This window comes from Elephantulus edwardii, unplaced genomic scaffold, assembly GCF_000299155.1.
Source record: "Elephantulus edwardii isolate Elephantulus edwardi_28Jun2011 unplaced genomic scaffold, EleEdw1.0 scaffold00269, whole genome shotgun sequence".
NCBI classification, from domain to species: domain Eukaryota; kingdom Metazoa; phylum Chordata; class Mammalia; order Macroscelidea; family Macroscelididae; genus Elephantulus; species Elephantulus edwardii.
In genome coordinates, this window is record NW_006400019.1 from 1,634,042 (window position 1) to 1,657,282 (window position 23,241).

A 23,241-nucleotide genomic window follows, 5' to 3' on the forward strand; every position below is an offset into this window, starting at 1 on the left:
CTCTGTAAATGTTCATTAAAACTAATAAAATTTAATAAAAAAAAAGGAAACCCACCCTTTCTGTAAACCTTCATTAAAATCTCACAAACACAAAATGATCCTGATACCAAAATCAGAGGAAAAAATTTAGTTGTCTTTTATTCTGCTACTGATTTGCAGGAGATTTTTATATATTCTTTTTTCAATATTCTGGAGATGAGCCTCTTATCAGGCATTCTGTGGGTTATCATCTCACTTTCTTGAATGTTCTTGAAGCACAAGAGTTTTTCATTCTGTTGAAAAAAAAAAACAACACTTTTCTATTTTGTTTTTCTTTTGTCACTTATGTCTTTATACCTAAGAATCCTTGGCCAAGTCCAAGGCCGTGAAGATGTACTTCTGTTTTCCTTCTAATGGTGTCATAAGTGAAACTCTTATGTTTGGATCTTTTCTCTGTCTTTATTTGATTTTTGCTCCACATGATTATTCTCTTGTCACTTGTTGAAGAGATTGTTGTTCCCTCATGGAGTTGCCTGGGTTTTCTGATGGTTGCTGGATCGATGTGTGATTCAGGACACACAGTTCTGTGGCCCTGCTGAGGTTTTGACACCTTGTGGAGTATTCATTATAATCTCACGGTATCTTTCCATTCATTTTGGAGCTTTCATTTCCCCCACCCCCCCAACAATGTTATATAGTTTTCCGTGTTCAGATTTTGTACTTTGCTAAATTTATTTTTAAATCCTCAACAATAACAAAAATAAATTTTAATCACAGGGTTACACAATTTGAGGGGTGAAGGGAGGGAGTAAAGGAAATGGGAAAGATCTGGCTTGAGAAGCCAGGGTAATGGTGGGCATAGTCCACTTGTGGTTAATTTTATAAAACATAATGCTAGGGAATGATTCTATGAAACACAATGAAAATGAATAATAGTGTGAAACACAATGTATACAAATTTTGTAGGCAAATCAATATAAAATAAAAATTTAAAAGTTATTCCCAAGTAGTTTGATCTTTCTTATATTCTTATCAATGATAGATAGTCCTTGCTTATAATTTTTTATTTGCTCAATGCTACTGTATAGGAATAATCTGTTCTGTATACAGATTGAAAAAAATATGGAGATGCAAAATATTGCATCCCTGATGCAATCCTTTCCTGACTTTGAACCATGCAGTGTTTCCTTGCTCTGTACTGACGACTGCCTCCTGGTCCAAGTATAGGTTTCACATAAGCACAATCTAGTGTTCTGGGATACCGATTCTCCTCAAGGTTAACCACAGTTTGTTGTGATCCACACAGTCAAATGCCTCTGCATAGTCAATGAAACACAGATAGACATCTCTCTGGTATTCTTTGCTTTCTGCCAAGATCCATCTTACATTGGCTATAATGTCTCTAGTGTCATGGCCTCTTCTAAACCCAGCTTGTATTTCTGGTAGTTCTCTGTCAATGTATTGTTCCAGTTGTTTTGGGATAACCTTTAGCAGGATTTTGCTTGTGTAATATTAGTGACTAGTGTTACTTTTTGATAATTTCTACACTCTGTTGGGCCACCTTTTTTGGAATGGGAATAAAACAGATCTCTTCCAGTCAGTTGGCCAGATAGTTGTCCTCCAGATTTCTTGGCACAGCCTGGTGAGCACATCCAGGGTAGCGTCTGTATGCATAACAGATTATTCGGGAAACTGGGCTTTATGAGGAGGAATGTGTCATTAGGATTGGAGGAAGGCTCATCAACAACCTATGTTACGAAGATGATACAATCCTGCTTCCTGAAACTGAGGAGGACCTGAAGCGCTTGCTGCAGAAGGTCAAGGACTATAGGCTTCATTATGGATTGAAGCTCAACTTCAAGAAGACAAAGATTCTGACCACTGAGCCAATTGGCAGCACCATGATGGATGGAAAAGAGATTGAGGTTGTTAACAATTTCAGCTTGCTTGGCTCGACGATCAACACTCTTGGTACCAGCAGTCAGGAAATCAAAAGATGAATTGCATTGGGAAAAGCTGCTGTCAGGGACCTCTCCAGAGTACTGAAAGGCAACGATGTCAGTCTAGAAACTAAGGTGTGCCTGATCCAGGCCATGGTCTTCTCAGTTGCTTGCTATGCATCAGAGAGCTGGACAATGACTAAAGATGACAGAAAAAGAATCGATGCCTTCGAGTTGTGGTGCTGGAGAAGAGTCTTGAACATACCACGGATCGCCAAGGAAACAAATGGGGAGGGTGAAACCAAGTCTCTCCTTGGAGGCTAAGATTTTGAAGCTCTGTCTGAGATACTTTGGGCATGTGGCCAGGAGGGACTGGTCCTTGGAGAGGGACATCATGCTCGGAAGAGTGGAGCGACAGCGCAGGAGAGCAAGACCCCGGATGAGATGGAGTGATACAGTAACTAGGGCAATGGTAGATGTGTCGCAGTCAGTGGGACTGGCTCAGGACAGGGCAGGTTTCAGAGCTATTTGTACACAGGGTCGACTCAACAGCACATAACAATTATATAGAAATACAGTTTATTTTTGTAATCACTCTCATCTCCTGTAACATTACTGGACTTAATAGCTCTCATAGTTTTTTTCCCATAGATTCCTTGGAGTTTTCTAGATACGAGATTATGTACTCATCAAATGGAGATGGTTTTCCATCTTCTTCCCTTTTCTTGTCCTGTTTCCTTGGCTGGAACCTTCCATGTGTGCAGAAGAGCAGTGGTAAGACCAAAATCCTTGTCTCTGATCCTTGGTTTGTCTGCATCAAGTATGATGTTTACTGTGGTTCTTTCATATATGCCTTTTATCAGGTTGAAGGAGTTCCCTTCTACTCCTAGTTTTTCCAGTGGTTTTATCATGAAAGGTTGTGGGATTCCTCCACATGCCTTCTCTGTTTCCATGGAGATGCTCACGTTGCGAGTGTCCTTTATTCCACTGACCGCAAGGCCTTTCGGCACAGTCTGTCAAATGCTCAACTCCTGTCCGTCACGAGCCATGGAGTCCCCCAGTGCCTACCTGATGTCTCCCCACATGGTGAGGAGGTTGCTGCATGGTGCCCCCTCCCCTGGCCCCTGGCGCCTTGTCTACTCTGTCCAGCTCTTGACATGTGATGTGAACAGAATCAGAGACCGCGGAGTCTGAACAGGAGGGTTCTGCAGGGGGCGGTGTGGGATTCCCACACATGGTAGTTCAAGTTCTCTACCCCCACTCTGTCTTTTGAAAAAAGACACAAAAGCCTTTCTTCTTCTTCTTAAATTATTATTTTCAATGAAAATTTACAGAGACTTTGGATTTCCATTCATTCATTGTTGCACTTTTCTCCCCTCCCAACCCTCCCCCTTAGTACACTACCCTCTTGGAAAAGTAAAAGAAAAAATTTTTCATTGTTTTACAAACCCTCCCCCAGGTCCACTCTACTATTCAGCGTACAAACCCTCCCCCAGGTCCACTCTACTATTCAGCGTTCGCTCTGGATTCCTGTCATGACAAAATACCTAATCACATATCCCTTTTAAACAGTTTTCTCCCTCATCTGTTTCAATGCAGTATACATTATTGAACCCATCTTTCTCAGTCTCCCCCCAACCCCGATGTCAGTCCTGTTTTACAACAGTGGCACTATGCAGCATTTGTCCTTTTGTGACTGAGATACTTCACACAAAAGCCTTTTTGAAAGACGACTGTTAAGAAGGAAATCAGTCCAGCGGGGTAAGAGGAAGGTATTATTGGGCCAAAGGCCACTGTGTCCTGCCATCTCCCCACCTTTGGGGTGCTTGCAGGGGTTGGGCTGGGGTTCAGGGCCAGCCTACACTGTACTTGGGAAGCAGTTACCTTGGAGGATACAGGAAGGATGACTGCCTGACAGAAATTCTAGACAACTCGAAGCAGTCTCTAGTGAGGAGCAGCTTTGTGGTAGCTTGTGGTTGGGTATGAAGAAGATGGGTTCACCTGGCTTCCCAGAGGACGCTGCCTTCCTTGGACCCCATCACCCTGACCTCACCTGGTGTCTTCCCTCTGCGTTTGCATCTCCCATTTTAGAGGTGCCAGTGCAAAGGCTATTAGGGCCACCTGCTCCAGTAGCACCCCATGTGCACTGAACTACAATGAGCCTGCTTCCAGACAGGTCAAGCTCCCAGGTGCAGGTCCCCGGAAGCTCCTGCCTCTATCTAACATAAATGTCCCGTGAAGAGGCGGGCTTTCCTGGCCTCTCCAAGCAGAGCCTTGGGTTTAAGGGGGTCACAGCCACACTAGGAGCCCGCCCAGGAGGAGGCTTCCGGAGGGGGGTGGCCTAAGTCAGAGGCGTGGGGTGGGCCAGCCCCACGTGGGCAGACACTGCCCTGTGAGTCCTCGCTTGAATCCGACCGGTTCAGTCCGACCGGTCCTGAGCAGCCGCCACTGTAATGATGCGATCAGACCCAGAAACCATGCTAGAGGGTTGTTGGGCACAGACTAGACACATAGTCACAGAAGGTTACCATCACATTACTTGTGACTTTGACCAGGCACGCTCAGTGGTGTAGATAACCTTATCTGTTCAGCTCCAGATGTTATGCTGGGGGTGAGAAGACCCCTAGGTATTTCCCAGCACAACCACCCTATCTTTTCAAAGGTAAATGTCATGGAAGTTAGATACTAATGGGCACTGCTCCCTTTTCTTGCCTACTCGGAAGGCTCTGTGCCACACCGTGCCTCTGTTTCCTAATCTGTAGAGTGGGACGGGCATTAACTGTGGGCTCCTAGAAATCGTGTAACCTTGGACCTTTTGAGCCTCCCTCCTCGCGTTAGAAATGAGGACGAAAGGGCCCTTCTCCCGGCCACGCAGGGTCCGAGGCCCCGCGTTCCCCGCGCTCCGGCGCTTTCTCCCCGCTGCGGCTCGCTGCTGGGCTGCCGCGCGCTCTTTGTCTGCGGCTGGAGCTGGAGGGCGGGGCCCACGCGCTCGGCCCGCCCCCGCCGGCCCCGCCCCTGCGCCGCGGCTGCCCGCTCACCCAACTGCAGCTGCGGGCCAGCCTGCTTTGCGCTAGGAGCTCGGCCGCGCGGGAAGCCCCTCACGTTTGCACCAGCTACCTCCATGCCTCTCACCTGTCTCCCCACTACCCTGCCTCTTCTGACATCGATACCTACACCCACCTCCCATCACCTGCCTTTGGTCTCCCCCACCTGCCCTGTACCCTCCCCCCATTGACATCCTTACCAGTCCCTGCATCCTCCAACCCACCTCCCGGCCCCTTCCTGCCTCTTGTTCCCTTCCCTTCCAGCTCCAGGTCTTTGCTCAACCGCACTCTGCTTTGTTATGCAACCCTTTGTCATTTACAACTTTTTACTCTACCTCAAGCTTGTGAAAGGCACTTTGTACCCACTCACCCTGCTGCTTGGTATTTGCATAAACTGGAGCACACACACCCCCCCCCCAGTCAGCTGAGTGTCCATCCTCCCAGCCCCTACTGCTTGCTCCCTCCTCCAAGCTGCTCCCTCCAACACATGGCTCCCTCCTTGCCTCTCTTGCAGCTTTCTATGGCTGCTTTTCCTTCCCCTCTCCCCCCTGCTCCCACCAGACCACCTCCAGCTCCTGCCTTTAAATCAACAACAGTCATGACTTGGTAGCTTGAGCTGGGGATGCTTGGAGAACAGTGCAGTAGAGGGTAAGGGTCAGTATGTTCAAGGACTTCATGTTGAAGATGAAACATTGTGGCTGACTGGGGTAGAAGCTGTGGTTCAGTCCCCCATCATTTAGGTAGATAGATACCAGCCTGATGCTTGGAGGACAGGCCCCTTGTCTATCTGAAGCTCCACATCCCCACCCAAAGGCCTCCATTCTCCCTGGGTCTTCCAGATTCCTGGGAACTATCTCTTCTAGTTTTAAAAATAGGACCTCTTTGGACAAAGGAAGTTCAGGGTAGTGGAGGAAGAAAGACTGGTCCTGAGATGGCTTCACTTGCCACACACTGGCCCCCAAGGGACCAAGCAGGCCACCAGACCTGGAAGCCTCAGCTTGACAGAAGAAAACACCAGGCAGGTGGCAGGTGGACAACATCGTTTCTGTGTTCCTTTTCTGAATATAAAATACAGTCGATTACAGAAGCGTGTAGAAAATGGATAAGAATTTCCTTTTAGTCTTTGAAAACCAGTGAGTGATATTTAATGCAGACATATCTCTGAACACATATGTTGTTCCCATCAACGAAGAAGTCTTTAATATCGTGAGTCCCAGGCTCCCTCTCACTGATGACACGGTCACAGCAGGGGTGAGCAGGGCTTTTTGCTTCCTGTCTTATGGTGAGACTTCCCATGCTGTTGTTCTGCTCAGCTCTTCATGGGAACATGGTGTATGAGCCTTGTTGGCTTTAGCCATGCCTTAAATCTGCGACAGGACCTGTGTGCCCTTTGTTAAATTGTTGTTTTGGTAGAACATACATTGACAAGAAGCTCCTCTAGGTGCAGTCGAGTTAAGTATGATTCATAGTGACCCTGTGAACTGCTGACCCGAAACCAGCCCTGTCCTGTGCCATCTTCATCATCTCTGACACTATAGCCCATTGTTGAAGTCATGTTGTCAAGCCATCTTGTTACAGGTCTTCCTCTCCTTCACTGACCCTCCATCTTTCCAAGGAATAGTCTTACTGTCTGCATGTTCAAAGTATGAAATACAAAGCTCCACCATCTTTGCCTCCAAGGAGCACTGTGGCTGCACCTTTCCCAAGACAGTATGTTTGTGTTTTTTGGCAGTGTGTAGGATGTTCAGTACTCTTCCCCAGCACCACACCTTAAAGTCATCAATTCTTCTGTCGTCCTTATTCATTGTCCAGCTGTCTGAGGTGATTGAGAAGATCAGAAGACCATGGCCTGAATCAGCCACACCTTAGTCTTCAAACTGATACCATTGCTCTTCATTTTTTTTGAGAGGTCCCTGACAGCAGACTTCCCCAATGCAGGGTCTCCAGATTGTCTGGTTGCTGGTACCAAGGGTATTGAGCCAAGCAAGATTAAATTATTGACAGCGTCAGTCCTTTCTCCATCTAGCAGAATGCTGACTGTTCGTCCTGTAGTGAGGATCTTTGTTTTCTGTTTTTTAATTTTTTTATTTATTTATTTTTAATCTTTGTTTTCTTGATGTTGAGATGTAGTCCACACCAAAGGCTGTATTGCTTTATCTCCTGCTGCAAGTGTTTCATATCCTCTTCACTTTCACTTCCAGCAAGCAAGGTTGTGTCATCTGCATAATGCAAGTTGTTGATGAGTCTCCCTACAAACTTGATGCCACATTCTTCTTCATAGAGTCCAGCTTCGCGAATACTTTGCTCAGCATACAGATTGAATAGGTATGGAGAGAGGATACAACCCTGAGACACTCCCTTCCTGATTTTAAACCATGTAGTGTCCCCTCTTCAATGTCAGTTCTTTTTGGTACACTTCTGATGCTTTCTGGGTCATTCAATACATTGCCCATAACATCTTTCAGTATTGTGACTCAAGGCTTACATTTGTTTTTCAGTTCTCTCAGCTTGAGACATGCAGAGTGAATTCTTCCCTTTTTATTCTCCAATTCCAGCTCTCTGCACATTCCGTTATAGTACTTTGCATTGTCTTCTCAAGCTGCCCTTTGAAAACTTCTGTTCAGCTCTCTTACTTTGGCAGGTTCTTCTTTGTTTTGGCTTCTCAAAACTCTAGTGTGATTTTCAGAGTCTCTTCTGACATCAATTTCTGTTTTTCTTTCTCCTCTGTCTTTGTAATGACCTTCTGTTTTTGTCTTAGATGATAGCCTTGATATCAGCACAAGTCATTTGGTCTTCGATCATTGTTGTTCAATGCCTCAAACCTATTCTTAAGATGATCTTGAAAACCAGATGAAATTGATCCAAGATCATATATTGGTTCTCGTGGACTTATTTTAATTTTATTGGGCCTCAGTTTGAACTTGCACATAAGGAATTAATGGTCTGATCCACAGTCCACTCCTCTCCTCGTTTTGACTGCTGATATTGAACTTCTCCAATGATTCCTTCTACAGACATAGTCAATCTGATTCCTATGCAGCCCATCAGGTGAGGTCCACATATAAAGTCCTCATTTGTGTCTTTTTTTAAAAAAAATTTATTATTAATTTCAATGAAAATTTACAGAGACTTTGGATTTCCATTCATTCATTGTTGCACTTTTCTCCTCCCAAACCCTCCCCCCTAGTACACTACCCTCTTGAAAAAGTAAAATAAAAACTCTTTCATTGTTTTACAATCCCTCCCCCCAGGTCCACTCCACTATGCAGCCTTCGCTCTGGACTCCCATCATGACAAAAATACCTAGTCACATACCCATTTTAAACAGTTTTCTCCCTCATCTGCTTCAATGCAATATACATTATTTATCCCATCTTTCTCAGTCTCCCCCCCCCCAGCCCTGAGGTCAGTCCTGTCTTACAGCAGAGGCACCATACAGTATTTGTCCTTTTGTGACTGAGATACTTCACTCAGCATAATGTTCTCCAGGGTCACCCATTTTGAATAATATTGCATGAGTTCCTTGTTTTTCAATGCAGTGAAGTATTCCATTATGTGAATATACCACAGCTTCTCTATCCATTCGTTTGTTGATGGGCACTTAGGTTGTTTCCAACTCTTTGCTATTGTGAACAAAGCCACAATAAACATGGGTGTGAATGTCATTTGTGTCTTTTTTTTTAAAGGTGTTTGCAATGAAGAAATCATTGACAGTACAGAAGTCACTCATTCTATCTTCAGCCTCAGTTCCATCACCAGGACCATATTTTCCAACTACTCTTCCTTCCTCACTGTTTCCAGTTTTTGCATTCCAGTCACCAGTTAATCATTAACACATCTAGACTGCATGCTCAGTCAATTTCAGACTGCAAGATTTGGTCAAAATTCTTAATTTCTAAAAAAAAAATTCTTAATTTCTTCTTCTTTGGCTATAGATGTCAGAGTGCATATTTTAATAATAGTCGTATTAACAGGCCTGCCTTGTGTGCATATGGACAGTATCCTATCACAACATTGTAGTTCAGTATAGAACTTGAAATTGACTTTTTGACTGTGAATGCAACACCATTATTCTTCTGGTTTTCGTTCCCAGCATAGTGTACCAACCATATAATTATCTGATTCCAAGTGACCAAAGCTAACCTATCTCATCTGACTAATACCTAGTATGTTAATCTTCGTGCATGCCAGTTAATTTTTCAAAATTTATTTTCCAGCATTCAAACTACGTACATTCCATGGGTCAATTATTACACACTATTTGCCATTTCCCCTCGTTTTGACCATTGTTGAAGGAGGGTTGTCAGTTTTTGGTAAGATGTTAGGTTGTGGAAACAGGCTATTTGGGAAAGCGATAATTAGAATTACAATAGGAAAAGCTGCTAATGTGCAGGGGGAGAAATGAGGCAAAGAAATTGTCCTTCCTTTTGTTTTTCAAGGGGTGGTGTGTTTTTGTAGACTTAGAGAGGGATCTAGAGGGTAAATCAGTTCTGAAATAGTAGTCTGAAATGGCATGTAAAGTGGAATACTTGGTGAGAGGATAGTACTAATTCATGGAGCCGTGTCTAGCTGTGGCAGAATCCTTGTGGGGAAATGAGGTCCCCTTCGTTAACGTAAAATGTTCGCACTGTAATGGCTTCTCAATGATTTCTAAAGTGGGAAATCAGTTGTCCAAGTGTTGAAGTGGAACAGTTTTTAGGACGATGGGCGTAAAACTGTGTTTGGAACCACAGCTTTCTGAACGTGGCCCACAGAGTAGGCCTGGGCGCGTGGGTGAGAGTGTAGCTCGGTCGAGTCGTCCTGGAATAGCGTCAGGTTTTAGTTCTAAAGCTGGAACGGCTTATGAGGGAAGAACATCTTCAGATGAGATGAGTATTTGGACAGGGACTTCTGTAGGTAATACTACTTGCTGATCTACTTTTCAAAGGACTAAGGAGCTGATTAGAAACCCAGTTATTAGGGTGTGACCATGGATAAGCCATAGATATATATATATATATAAGTGCTTAGCTTACATTTGAACTTTGACAAAGTTATGTATTTACTACACTAATATCTCCACTAGTAAAGAGGTCGTAATGGTTACGTGGTTGACTTGAAACCAGGTTTTGGGGGTGCAATTGCTTCCTTTCTTGTTTAGGCTTTAATAAGGATGGGTTCTTCGAATGTGTGATGTGGTGGTGGACACCCATTAATTTGCTCAGGGTACGTAGTAGTTGTGTTGTTGTTAAGTGCTGTCAAGTCGCAGGCGACTCATAGCGACCCTATGAGGGAGAGTCCTTGACGCTTGGGTGCCTTTCATCCTCTCCCCAGGTTCATAGGGTTTCTGGAGGCAAGCTATTATGGAAGGGGATGCCACTCCTCCTTCCAATCTTGTTTTAATCGGGGAGCTCCACCCCACTCTCAGTCCGCATTAGGTAACCAGCCATTAACGCATTTGACACATCAATGTCAAGGTGTTCAACCTCACAGCAACTTGTACACCAGGGCTATACGACCTAGAGGAATGTCTTTAGCTCAACTCTTTGTACTTCTTGCTTTGAGGCAAATGCCTCTCATACCATAAATACTACAGAGAATCACCGCAACTGTAGAGATAAATGAGTATTTCCTAAAGTGGAAGCACCCGGGGGTAATCGGAGTAACAGTGTAACAGTGGCATGGCTGGTAGGCCGAGGAAATGTTGTGGGAAGACGGTAGGTTTCCTCCTACAAACATAACTGCGAGTTGGACTTTGGCCCAAGCCGCATCCAGAGTGTAGCCTGTGAAAATGGGCCTCAGGGCGCCCGACTGCCTGTACTAGCAAATGCTGCTCCCGTGGCGAGGACGTGGGCTAGTGCGGAGTGAGCTCACGCAGAACGATGTCTCCTGAGGAGCTGGCAGGTGTCATTATAGAGAGAGTGAGCACGCGAGAGCAGGGTGGCGGGTCAGCTGAATCTTTCGACCCCGGGAGGGATGGCAGTGATGACAGTGGCGGAAGGGAAGTTGGCTTGGGTGTCGCATCTGTTCCTACTGTGAACACGTGTGCACTGTGTACCTCCCCTCGGGACTTTCTGCCCGTGTTCCGAGCATCATTCTTTTTTTTTAATTTTTATTTTTTCATTCTTTTCTTTAGGTTTTCTGAGAATCTCTTGGGCCTTCTGAGTAGGATTGTGGGATCCTTCTCCCAGGGCTAGAACATCTTTGGTGACATGGAAGTTTAAGGGCCTTCTCTTTTACGGCTTGCTTTTTCTAATCCAGAGTCCTAATGAAACTGTTTACTCCTGAGGCGGCCTCGCTTATACCTGTGGGTCTCTGTGGGGTGGCCGGGGCTGGGGTGGCTGGAGGGGCTGGTGGAGGGGCCTGGGGAGGAAAGGGACTTGGTTTTGAACAGGTTTTGTGTCATGTGTCTTTCCATCCTCAGAGTGACAAATAACTCCAGACTCATCCCTTTCTAAATATTGAACTGTGTTTGCTGTCAGCTCTGCCAGTTGGTGACCGGGACCATGGCAGGGGTAGATTTGTCAGCGCAAACTTGTCTCCTCAGGTGGCAGTTTCATGCAGAGCAGGCCATCAGAAGGGCACGGGGGTCATAGTAGGTCCTCCATCCTCATTAGCTCCACCCAGGGGGCTGGCCTCTCCTCTGAACCTCTCAGAGGGGCCTGCAGCAAGAGTGGGTCAAGTGCGGACAGCCTGACGGTGCCCTGATGATGCACAGTACCCAGCCCCCAGCTCCCTGTGACATCCAGCCCACCTTGCGCCCCGCCCGTAGGCTCAGTTTCCATAGCAACACTGCTGTGGCAACAATTCCAGGGAGATAGACATTCCTGTGGTTCTCTTGTCACCTGAGGGCCTGAGGTGTGCTTGGATGGTCCCTGGTGGCTGCAAGCCCGCCTCCAAGAGCTGCCTCTCCACAGATGCCCTCTCCCTTTCCCCACCTGAGGATCATGGTGTGGAACAAAAGGCTCAGATTTGTGGAGGGGGGTGTCTCTGGTGTAAATCCTACCACTGAGGCCATGCCAAGCCGCTGCTGTGAAGTCACTTTGCGTGGAGCTAGGAGAGGTTGCATGGTGACACCTCATTCCAGAAGTAACCGCAGAGCAAAGCAGAGAGAATGAGAAACAGAGCTTAAAAATCGTAGAGCGAGACGTCCAGAGTAGTCATTGCCTTAGCTTTTTGTCGAATTCATTTCATTGTAACTTTAGAGAATGGAAATGTTAATAAGGGCTGCACCTAACACTTAGAAAATTTCTGACAGTTTAGCAGCGGTGTCTCTTAGGAGGATGTGGGGAGTTTGAGCAGTGTTTCAGCAGGAATTTATTCTTTTTCATTTTTATTATTTTCTTTTTCTTTTTAATTTTTTTAGGGGTGTGTGTGTGTGTATGTACTACCATCAAACCGGAGCTGACTGGTACAGGAGGAGATTGTCCCTCCTCTAGCAGAGCATCTGGTGGATTTGAACCGCGCACCTCTGGGATTGCTGTGCAGCTTCTTGCCACTAGGCCACCAGAGCTCACCTCTTTACTATTTTTTAAAGAGACATCTCCATTGTCATTGTGGTAATGCTTCCCCCCTAAACTCAGTTTATACATCTCATTCTACTGACAAACCAAAACGATGCTAATTTCCATTTCTTTTGGAGCCTTCTGTTACTGTGGTCAGAATTGTCCTTATCTGTACACGCAACAAGCAACGCGGCCAGTGTTGTCACCAATTCTGTCCAGTTTTCTGGTATTTCCACTACAATAGTGTAGTAATTAGTGTTTGCAAATCAAATCAATAAAATTTGAGAATGGAGTTACTTAAAGGAAGAAAAAGTCTGTTTCTTTTAGCAACTGATAATGCAACTAAAAACATTGTAACTTAGTGCAGAAAGATTTTACCAAACAATTTTGCACGTTTTAAGTGATTTACCACTACTTATCACATAATACCAGGCTGCTCCTTGGAGGCAAGGATTCTGAGGCTTCGCCTGACATCCTTTGGACATGTTGCAAGGAGGGAACAGTGCTTGGAGAGGGACATCATGCTTGGGAGGGTGGAGGGACAGCGCAAGAGAGGAAGACCCTTGATGAGGTGGATTGATTCAGTGACTGGGGTAATGGGGGTTCTTGTGTCAGAGACAGTGAGGTTGGCACAGGATAGAGCAGGGCTTAAGGCTTTTGTGTGTGATTTGACGGCACATAACAGTAACAAACATCACATAATTCTCTGATTTCTATTGAATACACTCAGGATGCTGTATGGGCTGGTACGAGATGAGGTCCATGGGGCTGGGTTCAAGAGGCTGTATCCATAACCACCCCTCCTTGTTGCCCTAGTCATGCATCCTCAGCTCCATCCCACCACAGACTGACCTTATACATTCTTCTGGCCACTAGCTCATAACCTTGACTCAGTCTCTTCACCTGTGAGCCTCAGCTTCCTCTTCTGTAAAATGGAGTGCTATTGTCTCCCTCAGGCATGCCACAGCCAGCCAGGCAGTTACTTTCACAAGGGCTGCTTGGCGGTCCCGAGAGGCTTATTTTTGCTAGTCAGCATTTTGAGGCCAAAACTGGGCCCTGGAGCATCTCACTTTTCTCCCTATGCCCACCTCCCCCTTGGCATGTACAGGAACCCTAGCAGGTATTTCCACCCACTGGGAGAGGAGTCAAGGTCACACTCCCACCTTGAACTTGGAGGAGCACAGCTGAACTGTCCATCTGGCAGCTTCACAGGCACTAGCTCTAGCCTGAGGGGCAGTGAGACCCTGCGTGAGGCAAAAAGGAGGAGTTGTGGATGGGTGTTTTGGGTCCCCATGGTCTTCCGATGGTGTCTAGCCATCCCCAGACTGCATGACCTGCAGGAGCAACCAAGTAATGGGTGCCACGAGGGACAGCATGGCTGTGGGCCCGGGGCCCTGGTGGAGGCCCTGCTTTGGCCTCTCCGGGGTATGTGAGGCCAGCTGCGAGCCTCACAAGCCTCTCTCTGCCACAGGTGAACGGGAAGGAGCTCTCCAGGTTGTCTCAAGAGCAAACCCTGGAGGCTTTGCGCTCCTCCAAGGAGCCACTGGTTATCCAGGTGCTGAGACGCAGCCCCCGCCTCCGGGGGGACAGCTCCTCCCATGACTTGCAGCTGGTGGACAGTGGTACACAGACTGACATCACCTTCGAGCACATCGTGGCCCTGGGCAAGCTACGCCCGCCCACCCCGCCCATGGCCATCCTGGAGCCGTACGTCCTCTCTGAGCTGTGAGTTGTCCTCAGGAGGGCCCCAGGCCCTGCGTCGGGAGGCTGTGACCCCAGGGCAGCTGGCCTGCACCGCCATGTCCCACCACCCTCAGTGGCCTGCAGCCTACAGGTGTTCCAGCCTCAACTGTTGAAGGAAGGAGGGCAACTGCCCGCAGGTCCCTGTGGTGGTCCCCCCAGGGATGATGGCGGACCATCCTAGGACCTGGTTGTCAGGCTGGGCTCGCCAGTTTTCCCTCCTGCATCCTGTTACGTTGTGCCATCGTCTTCTGAGCTACCACCATCACCCCTGTCCATCCCATCCCTCCGCCTCCTCTGAATTTCCTCCATCATCTCTTTGGCACAACCAGAAGGGGGCCTTTCACCTGGCCAGGAGGCTTCTGGCTGTGAGCTCTGAGCTCCCCTATCGTTGGGACCTTTTGCTGAGTGGTGGTAGGCTCAGGAACCCCTCAGCTGGAAGGTAGACTGAGGGTGGTGGCTGGCCAGAGAGAGCTTTGGTGGTCTCACAAAGCCTTGCGGCCTGGAAAACTCCTGGGGGTGTTGCATGGTGCTGGCTAGAAAGGGCCCGGAGGGGTGTGCAGGGCCTCAGAAGCACATGGGGCTCAGAAGTGTTCCTGCTCTTTGCACGGGTGCGAGCAGCTCGGGAAGGGGTGTTTGTTTACAAGGAAGCAGTTAGATGCCCACCGCCCGAGGGTATACCCAGCAAGCAGCCGTGTGCCTGGTGCACTGGGAGCAGACGTCATGGCTCTTCTGGAAGCTAGGGCTAGAACGAGCGAGGGTCCCTGGTCAGCCTGACCTCCACCTTCTCCTGGGCAGCGCCCCCATCAGCCATGAGTATTATGAACCAGCAGAGTTCACAGAGGGCAGCCAGCCGGAGGCCGACCGCATGGACGAGATGGAGTACGAGGTGAGTGGGTTGCTGGGCTGGAGCCTGCCTGCTGTGAGGCTGCCACTGGGCCTTCCCAAGTGCTTGTGGCTAGCAGGGGCCTTGTGGGCTGCTGAGGAGGGCCCAGGGGAGGCCTGTACTAGGTCTGTGTTGGTGAGCCCATGGACCATGCGTGCTGTCTTCCGTTTCATGTATGTGTGTCTTGGGCATTGCCTGTTAGAGGGAACAGCTGAACATGCTCACACTGGGACGGTAAAGGGAGCCCTCAAAGCTCAGTGTAGAGGGTGTCAGGGAAAGTGGGGAAGGGTTGTGGCTCCTGGTTCATCCGATCCCCCCCTCGGCAGGAGGTGGAGCTGTACAAGACTAGTCACCATGACAAGTTAGGCCTGATGGTCTGTTACCGCACCGACGACGAGGAGGACCTGGGCATCTATGTAGGAGAGGTAGGTGCAGGGAGGGCTTCCGCTCCTGGGCTGGTGGCATGGGCCCTGATGAAGCCGTCCCACCCCCAGGTATGTAGACTGCTCACTGGGATCACCTGCCAGGTACTGGGCCTGCTGAGGACCCCAAGTAGGCTATGGGCTGGGGGACAGGCCTAGTGCAGCAAGGGAGCTGTCTGCACAAGGAACCTGGGCCAAGGCGGCTGGATAAGGCTCCGTTCTCCACCCCAGGTTCTGCCCCCCTCAGTGTCCTGCAGGCCTCTATTCCCCAGCAGCCTTTGTCACATGTCCTGGAGGGGAAGCCCCCCGGCAGCTCTCACTCGCAGCCCGATTAAGTTCCCCTTTGCACTAGTGCCAGGCTCTCCAGCATCATGCAGTGGCCAGTTCCTGGCTTCTGTGGGAGGGAGCAGGGCATGCCAGCCATGGGTGGGCATGAAGGTGTCAGGGAAAGGCCAGGGCTTCTGGCTAGCCATTGCCTCCCATGGTGTGCAGAGGCAGCTAGCCAGGCTCCTCCTGCCTTCCACCCCGGCATGGAGAAAAGGACAAAGCTTTCCAGGGGCTCTGGGGCTCCAGGCCAGGTGGCCCCTAGGGTAGACAGCGAAGTTCAATGACGCATGTGCCCCGCAGGTCAACCCCAACAGCATCGCAGCCAAAGACGGCCGGATCCGAGAAGGCGACCGGATCATCCAGGTGAGAGAGCACCCCACTGCCCCCGCCCTGCTCCAGCCCTGCTCCTTTGTCCCTGGGCACAAGCGCATCTCAGCTGCTCACTCAATCCTTATCCTGGTGTCCTTGGCACACGCCCGCATGACTCTTACATGGCCCTGGCCCCCTTTCCTCGGGCATCTTGCACCTCTTGACACCCAGGCAAGGGTGTGACGGAATGTGGCTTGCCTTGACCAAGGCTGGCCTGAGAGGTGGCCCTGGAGTCCTTGCTGACTGGGCCTGGGCCCCCGCAGATTAACGGTGTGGACGTCCAGAACCGGGAGGAGGCGGTGGCCATCCTGAGCCAGGAGGAGAACACCAACATCTCTCTGCTGCTGGCTCGGCCTGAGAGCGAGGTGTGTGAGCTGCCTGGGCTCCATGGCTGAGGGCTGGTAGGCTGGGGGCTGCTGTGGGCTCAGGGCTGGGGAGGCCCCAGCAGTGGTGGGGACAGCACCTGCCTGTCTCTGCAGCTGACAAAGCGCTGGAAGGACAGTGATCGAGATGATTTCTTGGATGACTTTTGCTCTGAGAACGAGGGGGACTCCCGGACTCGCAAGTTGAAGTCCCCCCCTACCCAGCTGGTAAGTCACGGAGCTGGGGTACCTGGGCTGGGTAGGACTGGGGTGGAAACCCGCCCTGAGCCCACCTGGTGGGTCGGTGGCACATGTGGCTGTCTTTCTGCCCCAGCCGGGAGAGGAGGAAAAGGGAGTCCCTGATGGGGGCCCAGGCCTGAGCAACAGCCAAGAGCTGGACAGTGGAGTGGGCCGGACCGACGAGAGCACGCGCAACGAGGAGAGCTCAGAGCACGACCTCCTGGGCGATGAGCCCCCCAGCAGCACCAGTACTCCGGGTGCGCTGCGCAGGTTTGCCTTCCAGGGGGAAGCCCTGCAGAGCCGGGACTTCCACTTCAGCATGGACTCCCTGCTGGCTGAGGGGGCGGGGCTGGGCGCTGGTGATATCCCGGGCCTCACTGACGACGAATGTGAGCGCTACCGGGAGCTGCTGGAGGTCAGAGGGCACCTGGAGAATGGCAACCCTCTGGGCTTGCTCTTCCCACGAGCCACGGGCGGCACCAGCGCCCTGGACGTCAACCGCAACGAGAGCCTGGGTCACGAGATGGCCATGCTGGAGGAGGAGCTGCGGCATCTGGAGTTCAAGTGCCGCAACATCCTGCGGGCTCAGAAGATGCAGCAGCTGCGAGAACGCTGCATGAAGGCTTGGCTGCTGGAGGAGGAAGGCCTCTATGCCCTGGCGGCTGGGGAACCCCAGAAGCATGAGCTGTCCGACATCTCTGAGCTGCCTGAGAAGTCGGACAGGGACAGCACCAGCGCCTACAACACTGGGGAGAGCTGCCGCAGCACCCCCCTGCTCACAGAGCCGCTACCCGAGAGCCCGCTGCGGCGCGCCACAGCCACTACTGCTGGTGGGAACTCCAACCTGAACCGGACCCCAGCCAGTGCAGCCAGCACCACAGTACCCAAGGCAACCCCCATGCCGGGGAGCCCTGCCAAGTTCCGTTCCCTGTCCCGGGATGCTGAGGTGGGCCGGAGACAGCACTCAGAGGAGCGGATCCGCCGCGGCCCCAAGACAGGTGCGGCCCTGGAGCGAGTGGGCCCAGAGGGTGGTAGTCCCTACCTTTCCCGGCGCCAGCGTGTCCAGAGCCAGGATGGGGGCGAGCACCTCCACACCTGTATGCCACTGGCAAGGGGCCTGGAAGAGTTGGCCCATGGCCCCTTGGGCCTGGCAGGTGGCCCTCGGGTGACCACTGCAGCCCCAGGCGCTGAAGCTCCCCGCATGGAGTGGAAGGTCAAAGTACGCAGTGATGGAACCCGATATGTGGCCAAGCGGCCAGTGCGTGACAGGCTCTTGAAGGCCCGGGCACTGAAGATCCGCGAGGAGCGCAGCGGCATGACGACAGATGACGACGCAGTGAGCGAGATGAAGATGGGCCGCTACTGGAGCAAGGAGGAGCGCAAGCAGCACCTGATCCGCGCGCGCGAGCACCGGAAGCGCCGCGAGTTCATGATGCAGAGCCGCCTGGAGTGCCTGCGTGAGCAGCAGAGTGGCGACAGCAAGGCTGAGCTCAACATCATCGCCCTGAGCCACCGCAAGACCATGAAGAAGCGGAACAAGAAGATCCTGGACAACTGGATCACCATCCAGGAGATGCTGGCACACGGCACGCGCTCTGCCGATGGCAAGAGAGTTTACAACCCGCTGCTGTCTGTCACCACTGTCTGAGTGGGCCCTGGGCCCGCCGGGGCCCCTTCCCTCCCTGGCATTGGTGTATCTGTGCGTGTGCATTGCTGGGGCACACCTGTGTGTGTCTCGTCTCTGTGTGTGCGTGTACTTTGTCAACATAGACACCCCGCCAGAGTAGGAGCCTTCCCTGAGAGCTGAGCCACCACCTGGTCCCCCAGCATCGTCTGCTGTGACCCCCCCCCCTTGTCTTTGTGCACGTGTGAGACGCAGAGCCTGAGTACACACGGAGTGCTCACATGGGCACGTGGTGACGGGGAGAACAGCGTGCCAGCCAAGCGGGGCTTCCTGGCGGATGCTCAGAAGCCCGGCACAGCACCCGCCCCCTAGGAGCCTTGGTGATTTGTAGAGAGCACTTCTGATTTGCGTAGTTTCTCACTGTTTCTGTGCTTGCCAATAGTTGTTTTGTTTTGTGGGCCTGCTCTGGGGACAGGTGGCTCTTTTGGGCTGCTTGACCAAGTGTGACCCACAAGGGAGGCTGGGAAAGACAGTGGGAGGGGAGGGAAGAAAGGGGGGAACAGGGTGGGAAGGGAGGGGTGGACAAGGTTGTGAGAATGGGAAGTAACCTTCCCAGGGGCCTGTGCTCTGCCATGTATGGGGACAGAGGAACCCTCTACTGGTGGCCGTCAGAAGACCGCAGGTACTGAGGGCTCTAGGTGGGTCATGATGCCCAGAAGACCGGATTCTGTTAAGTCCCACCACCATTTAGGGTGGGAGCCTGAGGAGGGGCTTGGCCTATTGAGGGCCCCAGGAAGACCTCAGGCTGGCTTCCCAGGAGAGGGGACAGGGTCACAGAACCCTTGTCAGAGCTAAGGGAAAGCCCCAAACCACTTCTGGGGCACAGGGTACAGACACACAAAGGGAGCTGGTATAAGAGGGAATAAAGCAAGCTGCCTTTGGACCGGCTGAACCTTGATCTCCTGTGGTCCTTAAACCATATCCTGAGGGGGTTGGGTTGAGAATGGGGAAGGGCTTGGATTGGGTGCAGAGGGGCTAAGGGCCACCATCTCCACAAGACAGGGCCTGTTCAGGCCATCTCCTGTTCCCACATAAGGAGTCTATCTAGGTGACCCTAGGGAGAGGCCTGTGAGGGCAGGAAACTGCAAGTTTCTGAAAAGCCAGGAACCACCTTCCCCACTTGGGAACTTGGCCATCCTGAGCATGGTGGCTACTTGGGGAGGAGCAGTCACCCCCTTACCTCCAGCAGAGTTGGGCGCCATTCCCCTTGAGGAAGTAGTGCTGCGGAAATAAGCTATGAGCAGACCGCAGCCAATGCTCAGAGCCTAAGTGTTCCTCTGCATTCAGAAGTCAAGCTCAGAGCCAAGTTCCCTGCGACCCCTCCGCAGGCCCCCTCACTGTTTCAAAAAGAGGATACCTAGGCCCCACGTAAATCCCAGTGAAGGACAGGAAACCGATGCAAAGTGCTCCTGGGGGATTGCTGACAGGCAGTGTCACCCCACTTTCTGGCACTGACAGGCTGGGACCTTTCGGTTTCTTGGCCGTGGGAAACATGACAAGAGCCAGTGTTAGTGACTTGGGCTATTGCTAGCAGGGGGTGGCACCAGCACTTGGTTGTGATTTGAGGTCCTGTTGTCTCAAGAAAGGAGGCGGAGCCAGACAGAGCAGGCAAGTGATTGGCAGTTTTCACTGCCTTCTGCCCACACAGGCCATCCACCAGCCTGGCCCTTGTCCATGGCCCGCTCTGATGGCTGCCAGTGCAGAGAACAGCAACTGGGCACCAGAGAAAAGAGGGGCCTTTCACATGCTCAAAAACCATGCTCTGTTTGGGACTGCCTTTCCATTACTCACTGGGAGCTTTGCCAGAGTGTGGTGACCTGAAGGTTTGTATAGCACTCCCACCTGGTGTCCTGAGGCTGTCAAGGGCCTAAGAGTCTGCAGAAAGCAGCAGCAGAACAAACAAGCTGTTTTTTTTAAAAAAAAAACAAAAATCCCCCACCAAACCAAAATAGGCATACTCGAGTTCGGGGCTGGGTTCTAAATACAATCCTGAGCCTGCACACAGGACGAACATGACACGTGAGGGGGACACCTCCCCACCAAACGGGGGCTTCTGATGTCTAGAAAGTTTAAAAAAAAAACAAACCACCCACTTAGAACATGGGTTTTCCAGCAGCCCAAACAACAAAACTGGAAATGGGCCTGGGGTGGGGAGAGGGGGGACCTCAGAGGCCTAAGCTGGGTGATTTCCTAAATGTTCAGGGATAAAATGGTAACCTGGTTGTTGGGACAGAAACAAGGAAACAATAGTGCACATGGCCTTATCCTTATGGGTGGGGCTCAGGGCCAGCCGGGAGCTTGTGCTGTTTGCTGTGGCTGCTGAAGGACTATACAGGGCAGGCCAAGGCCACCCTCCTGCCTGCTCCCCACATCCCACATGGAAAGGTGGTCTCCTGAGGCCAGAGACCAAGCCACACATGAGGTCGGAGCAGAGAGAATACAGCAAAGGTCAGAAAGGGCGATGTAGGAGGGTGAGGAGGCACCATCATCCCCATCACGCAGCCTCACGGGAAGGACAGGACCCTGTCAGCCCTGTCGCTCCCTCTGTGGGGAAAGGTGCAGGTGACACAGCTAGTGGTGGCCGAAGAGGTGTTTATTAAAAGGGTCAAAGGAGGGCCTGAGGGTCCGCACTCTCCACTGGCCCTCAGGCCTGGATGTGGCTCTTTGCGCTGAAAGCCAGGTAGTAGATCACCAGGCCAATCCCTGCGGCCAGGACCTCTGTGGACACCCAGGGCCCGTTCCAGGTTCCCTGCAAGAGAGAGGCAGACACAGTCAAGCAGGTAGAGTCAGAGCCTGCAGGAGGTGCTAGGCTGTTGCCCCTTGCTGCTCTGGCCCTCAAGCCCACTCACCCGGTGGTCCACGCTGACTGTGAACAGAGGCGGGATGACTGAAATGTCTTCGTTATTTCTCTGAGCCTGCAAGGAAGTAGCAGGGGTCAGGGTGCTGAAACAGGGCAGGACCAGGAGGGGCTGCAGCCCGGCTTACTCACCTTCCTCAAGAGGCTGTAGGACTCCTCATCAAAAAACTTGACTTCGTAGGTGCCCGCGTGGGCACTCTTGTGGTCCAGGCTCCATGACACCTGGGGCAATCAAAGTGAACACAGGTCAGGGCCGCTCAAGGATACTGTGAGCACCCCGCAAGTCCTGAGCCCCAAGCTGACTCAGGCCACCTGGGGAGCTTTAGGTCCCACTCTCAAGCCACCCCCCTCCCTTACCTGGTAACGTCCAACATCCTGGCCTCTGGTGACAGGAAACTGCTTTCCACTGACGTCTGCATACAGAGCCATGTTCTGTGAGAGAGCAAAGGAGGATCACCACCTCCCTATACTGGGGCAAAGGCAGTGCCACTGTCACCTTCTCACCTGCAGGCACGAGGCTCAAGACTGTCCCAGGGTCTAGTCCAACGTGACCACAACCAACCCCCAAAGGCCAACTTGTTCCTCTTAACTTCCCGAACCCCGTCACCCGCACTTGGTGCTGGCCCGGATGTCTTCCCATATGTCCACCAGAAGAGGACAGTGCCAAGACACGAGCAGCAGCAGCCCTGGAGTCATGACCTCTCTGGCCGCACCCGTGCACCCCAGTGCCAGTGAGCTGGCCCCCTCCCGCCCTGTAAGCCCCACCTGAACCCTGTTCTTGCAGGTCAGGGAGATCTCTACGATGAACACCGTCTCCGTGGCGATGACTGCATCCGACGTGGTGTAGTAGGAGGGCGTGATCTGCGGCTCCACGCAGGCCTCTGCTGTGGGGACAGAGAACTGCTGGGAGCGTGTGCCCCGTCTCCAAGAGTGTCAGCTGTGAGCATGTGGGGGACATCGGGGCCTAAGGGCCACGGCCAGGGCGCCTCGAGGTGCAGCTCCCCGGGAAGGGGGAGCGGCAGAGGCAGGTGCGTTTCATTCGGGTGACGGTGCCCGCACCACAGAGGGGAGGGCCTCGTCGGAGGTTGCAGCCCTGCCGCACAAGGTCCCCGAATCTCAGCGGAGGCATCAGCATGGAGGACGCTGGGGACCCGCTTCCCGCCGTGGCCGCACTCGCCGACCGAAGGCGGGGCGCCAGCGCTGGCTGCACAGAGTCCCCTGCCCCTCAGATGGGAAGGAGCCTTCGCCACCTCCGGCCGGGACAGGGCACCCGGAGCCCCCCAGTGGGAGACCTGTCTCAGCCTGAGCGGACCCCGCCGTGGACGAGCTGTGGGGCCCCGTGCTTCTCTCCCGGCCTGGCTGCTCAGTGACCCCCTTTCACCGGCTTGTCCGCACTCCCGGCAGGGAAGCCGGCCCACCCCGCCCGGGCCAAGGCAGGAACGGCAAAGTGACACAAGTGGCTGCGGGCTCAACGTGGGATGACGCGGGAGGCAGCCATGCCCGCGCGGCTGCGCCCGCCCCCTGCTTCTCCCTTCACAGGCGCCGCTACCTGAACAGCACGAGAGACCGGCCAGCAGGAGCAGTGCCAGGGCCCCGAGAGGCGCCGCCGCCGCCATCGCTGCTCCTCTGGGAGTGGGGCAGAGGAAGCACGAGGGCAGACGAGGAAGCGCAACGCGTCAACGGCCAGCCGGCTGCAGCCGCCAATCAAGCGCCGGCCGGCAGGGTCAGCCTACGTGACGTCGCTACGAGCCCTGACGTGTCCTCCTCCTCCACCCCGGGAGAACAGCCTCCTCCAAGATGGCGGCGGTGATCCGCTGCGGGTAGAAGGCGTGGGAAGAGGCCCGGCCGCGCGTGCGCACTGCTCAGCTCACGGCCGCCTTCACACCTCCCGCCCCCTGCATGAATAT

General features: G+C 52.1%; 2 protein-coding genes across 2 annotated transcripts; one reads left to right on the forward strand and one right to left on the reverse strand.

Annotated features, from left to right (window-relative positions):
• Positions 1-2,966: 2,966 nt before the first annotated feature.
• PDZD4 (PDZ domain containing 4) lies at positions 2,967-18,441 on the forward strand. Its single transcript, XM_006899982.1, has 9 exons — positions 2,967-3,024; positions 4,795-5,021; positions 13,919-14,172; positions 14,986-15,076; positions 15,400-15,498; positions 16,123-16,185; positions 16,455-16,556; positions 16,671-16,781; positions 16,888-18,441. The coding sequence occupies exons 1-9, from the start codon at positions 2,967-2,969 to the stop codon at positions 18,439-18,441; spliced, it is 2,559 nt and encodes an 852-aa protein (XP_006900044.1).
• Positions 18,442-21,117: 2,676 nt separating this feature from the next.
• SSR4 (signal sequence receptor, delta) lies at positions 21,118-22,957 on the reverse strand. Its single transcript, XM_006899935.1, has 6 exons — positions 22,884-22,957; positions 22,100-22,218; positions 21,692-21,766; positions 21,467-21,556; positions 21,327-21,392; positions 21,118-21,226 (listed from the first exon to the last, which is right to left on the reverse strand). The coding sequence occupies exons 1-6, from the start codon at positions 22,948-22,950 to the stop codon at positions 21,122-21,124; spliced, it is 522 nt and encodes a 173-aa protein (XP_006899997.1). The 5' UTR covers positions 22,951-22,957; the 3' UTR covers positions 21,118-21,121.
• Between the last annotated feature and the right edge of the window lie 284 nt (positions 22,958-23,241).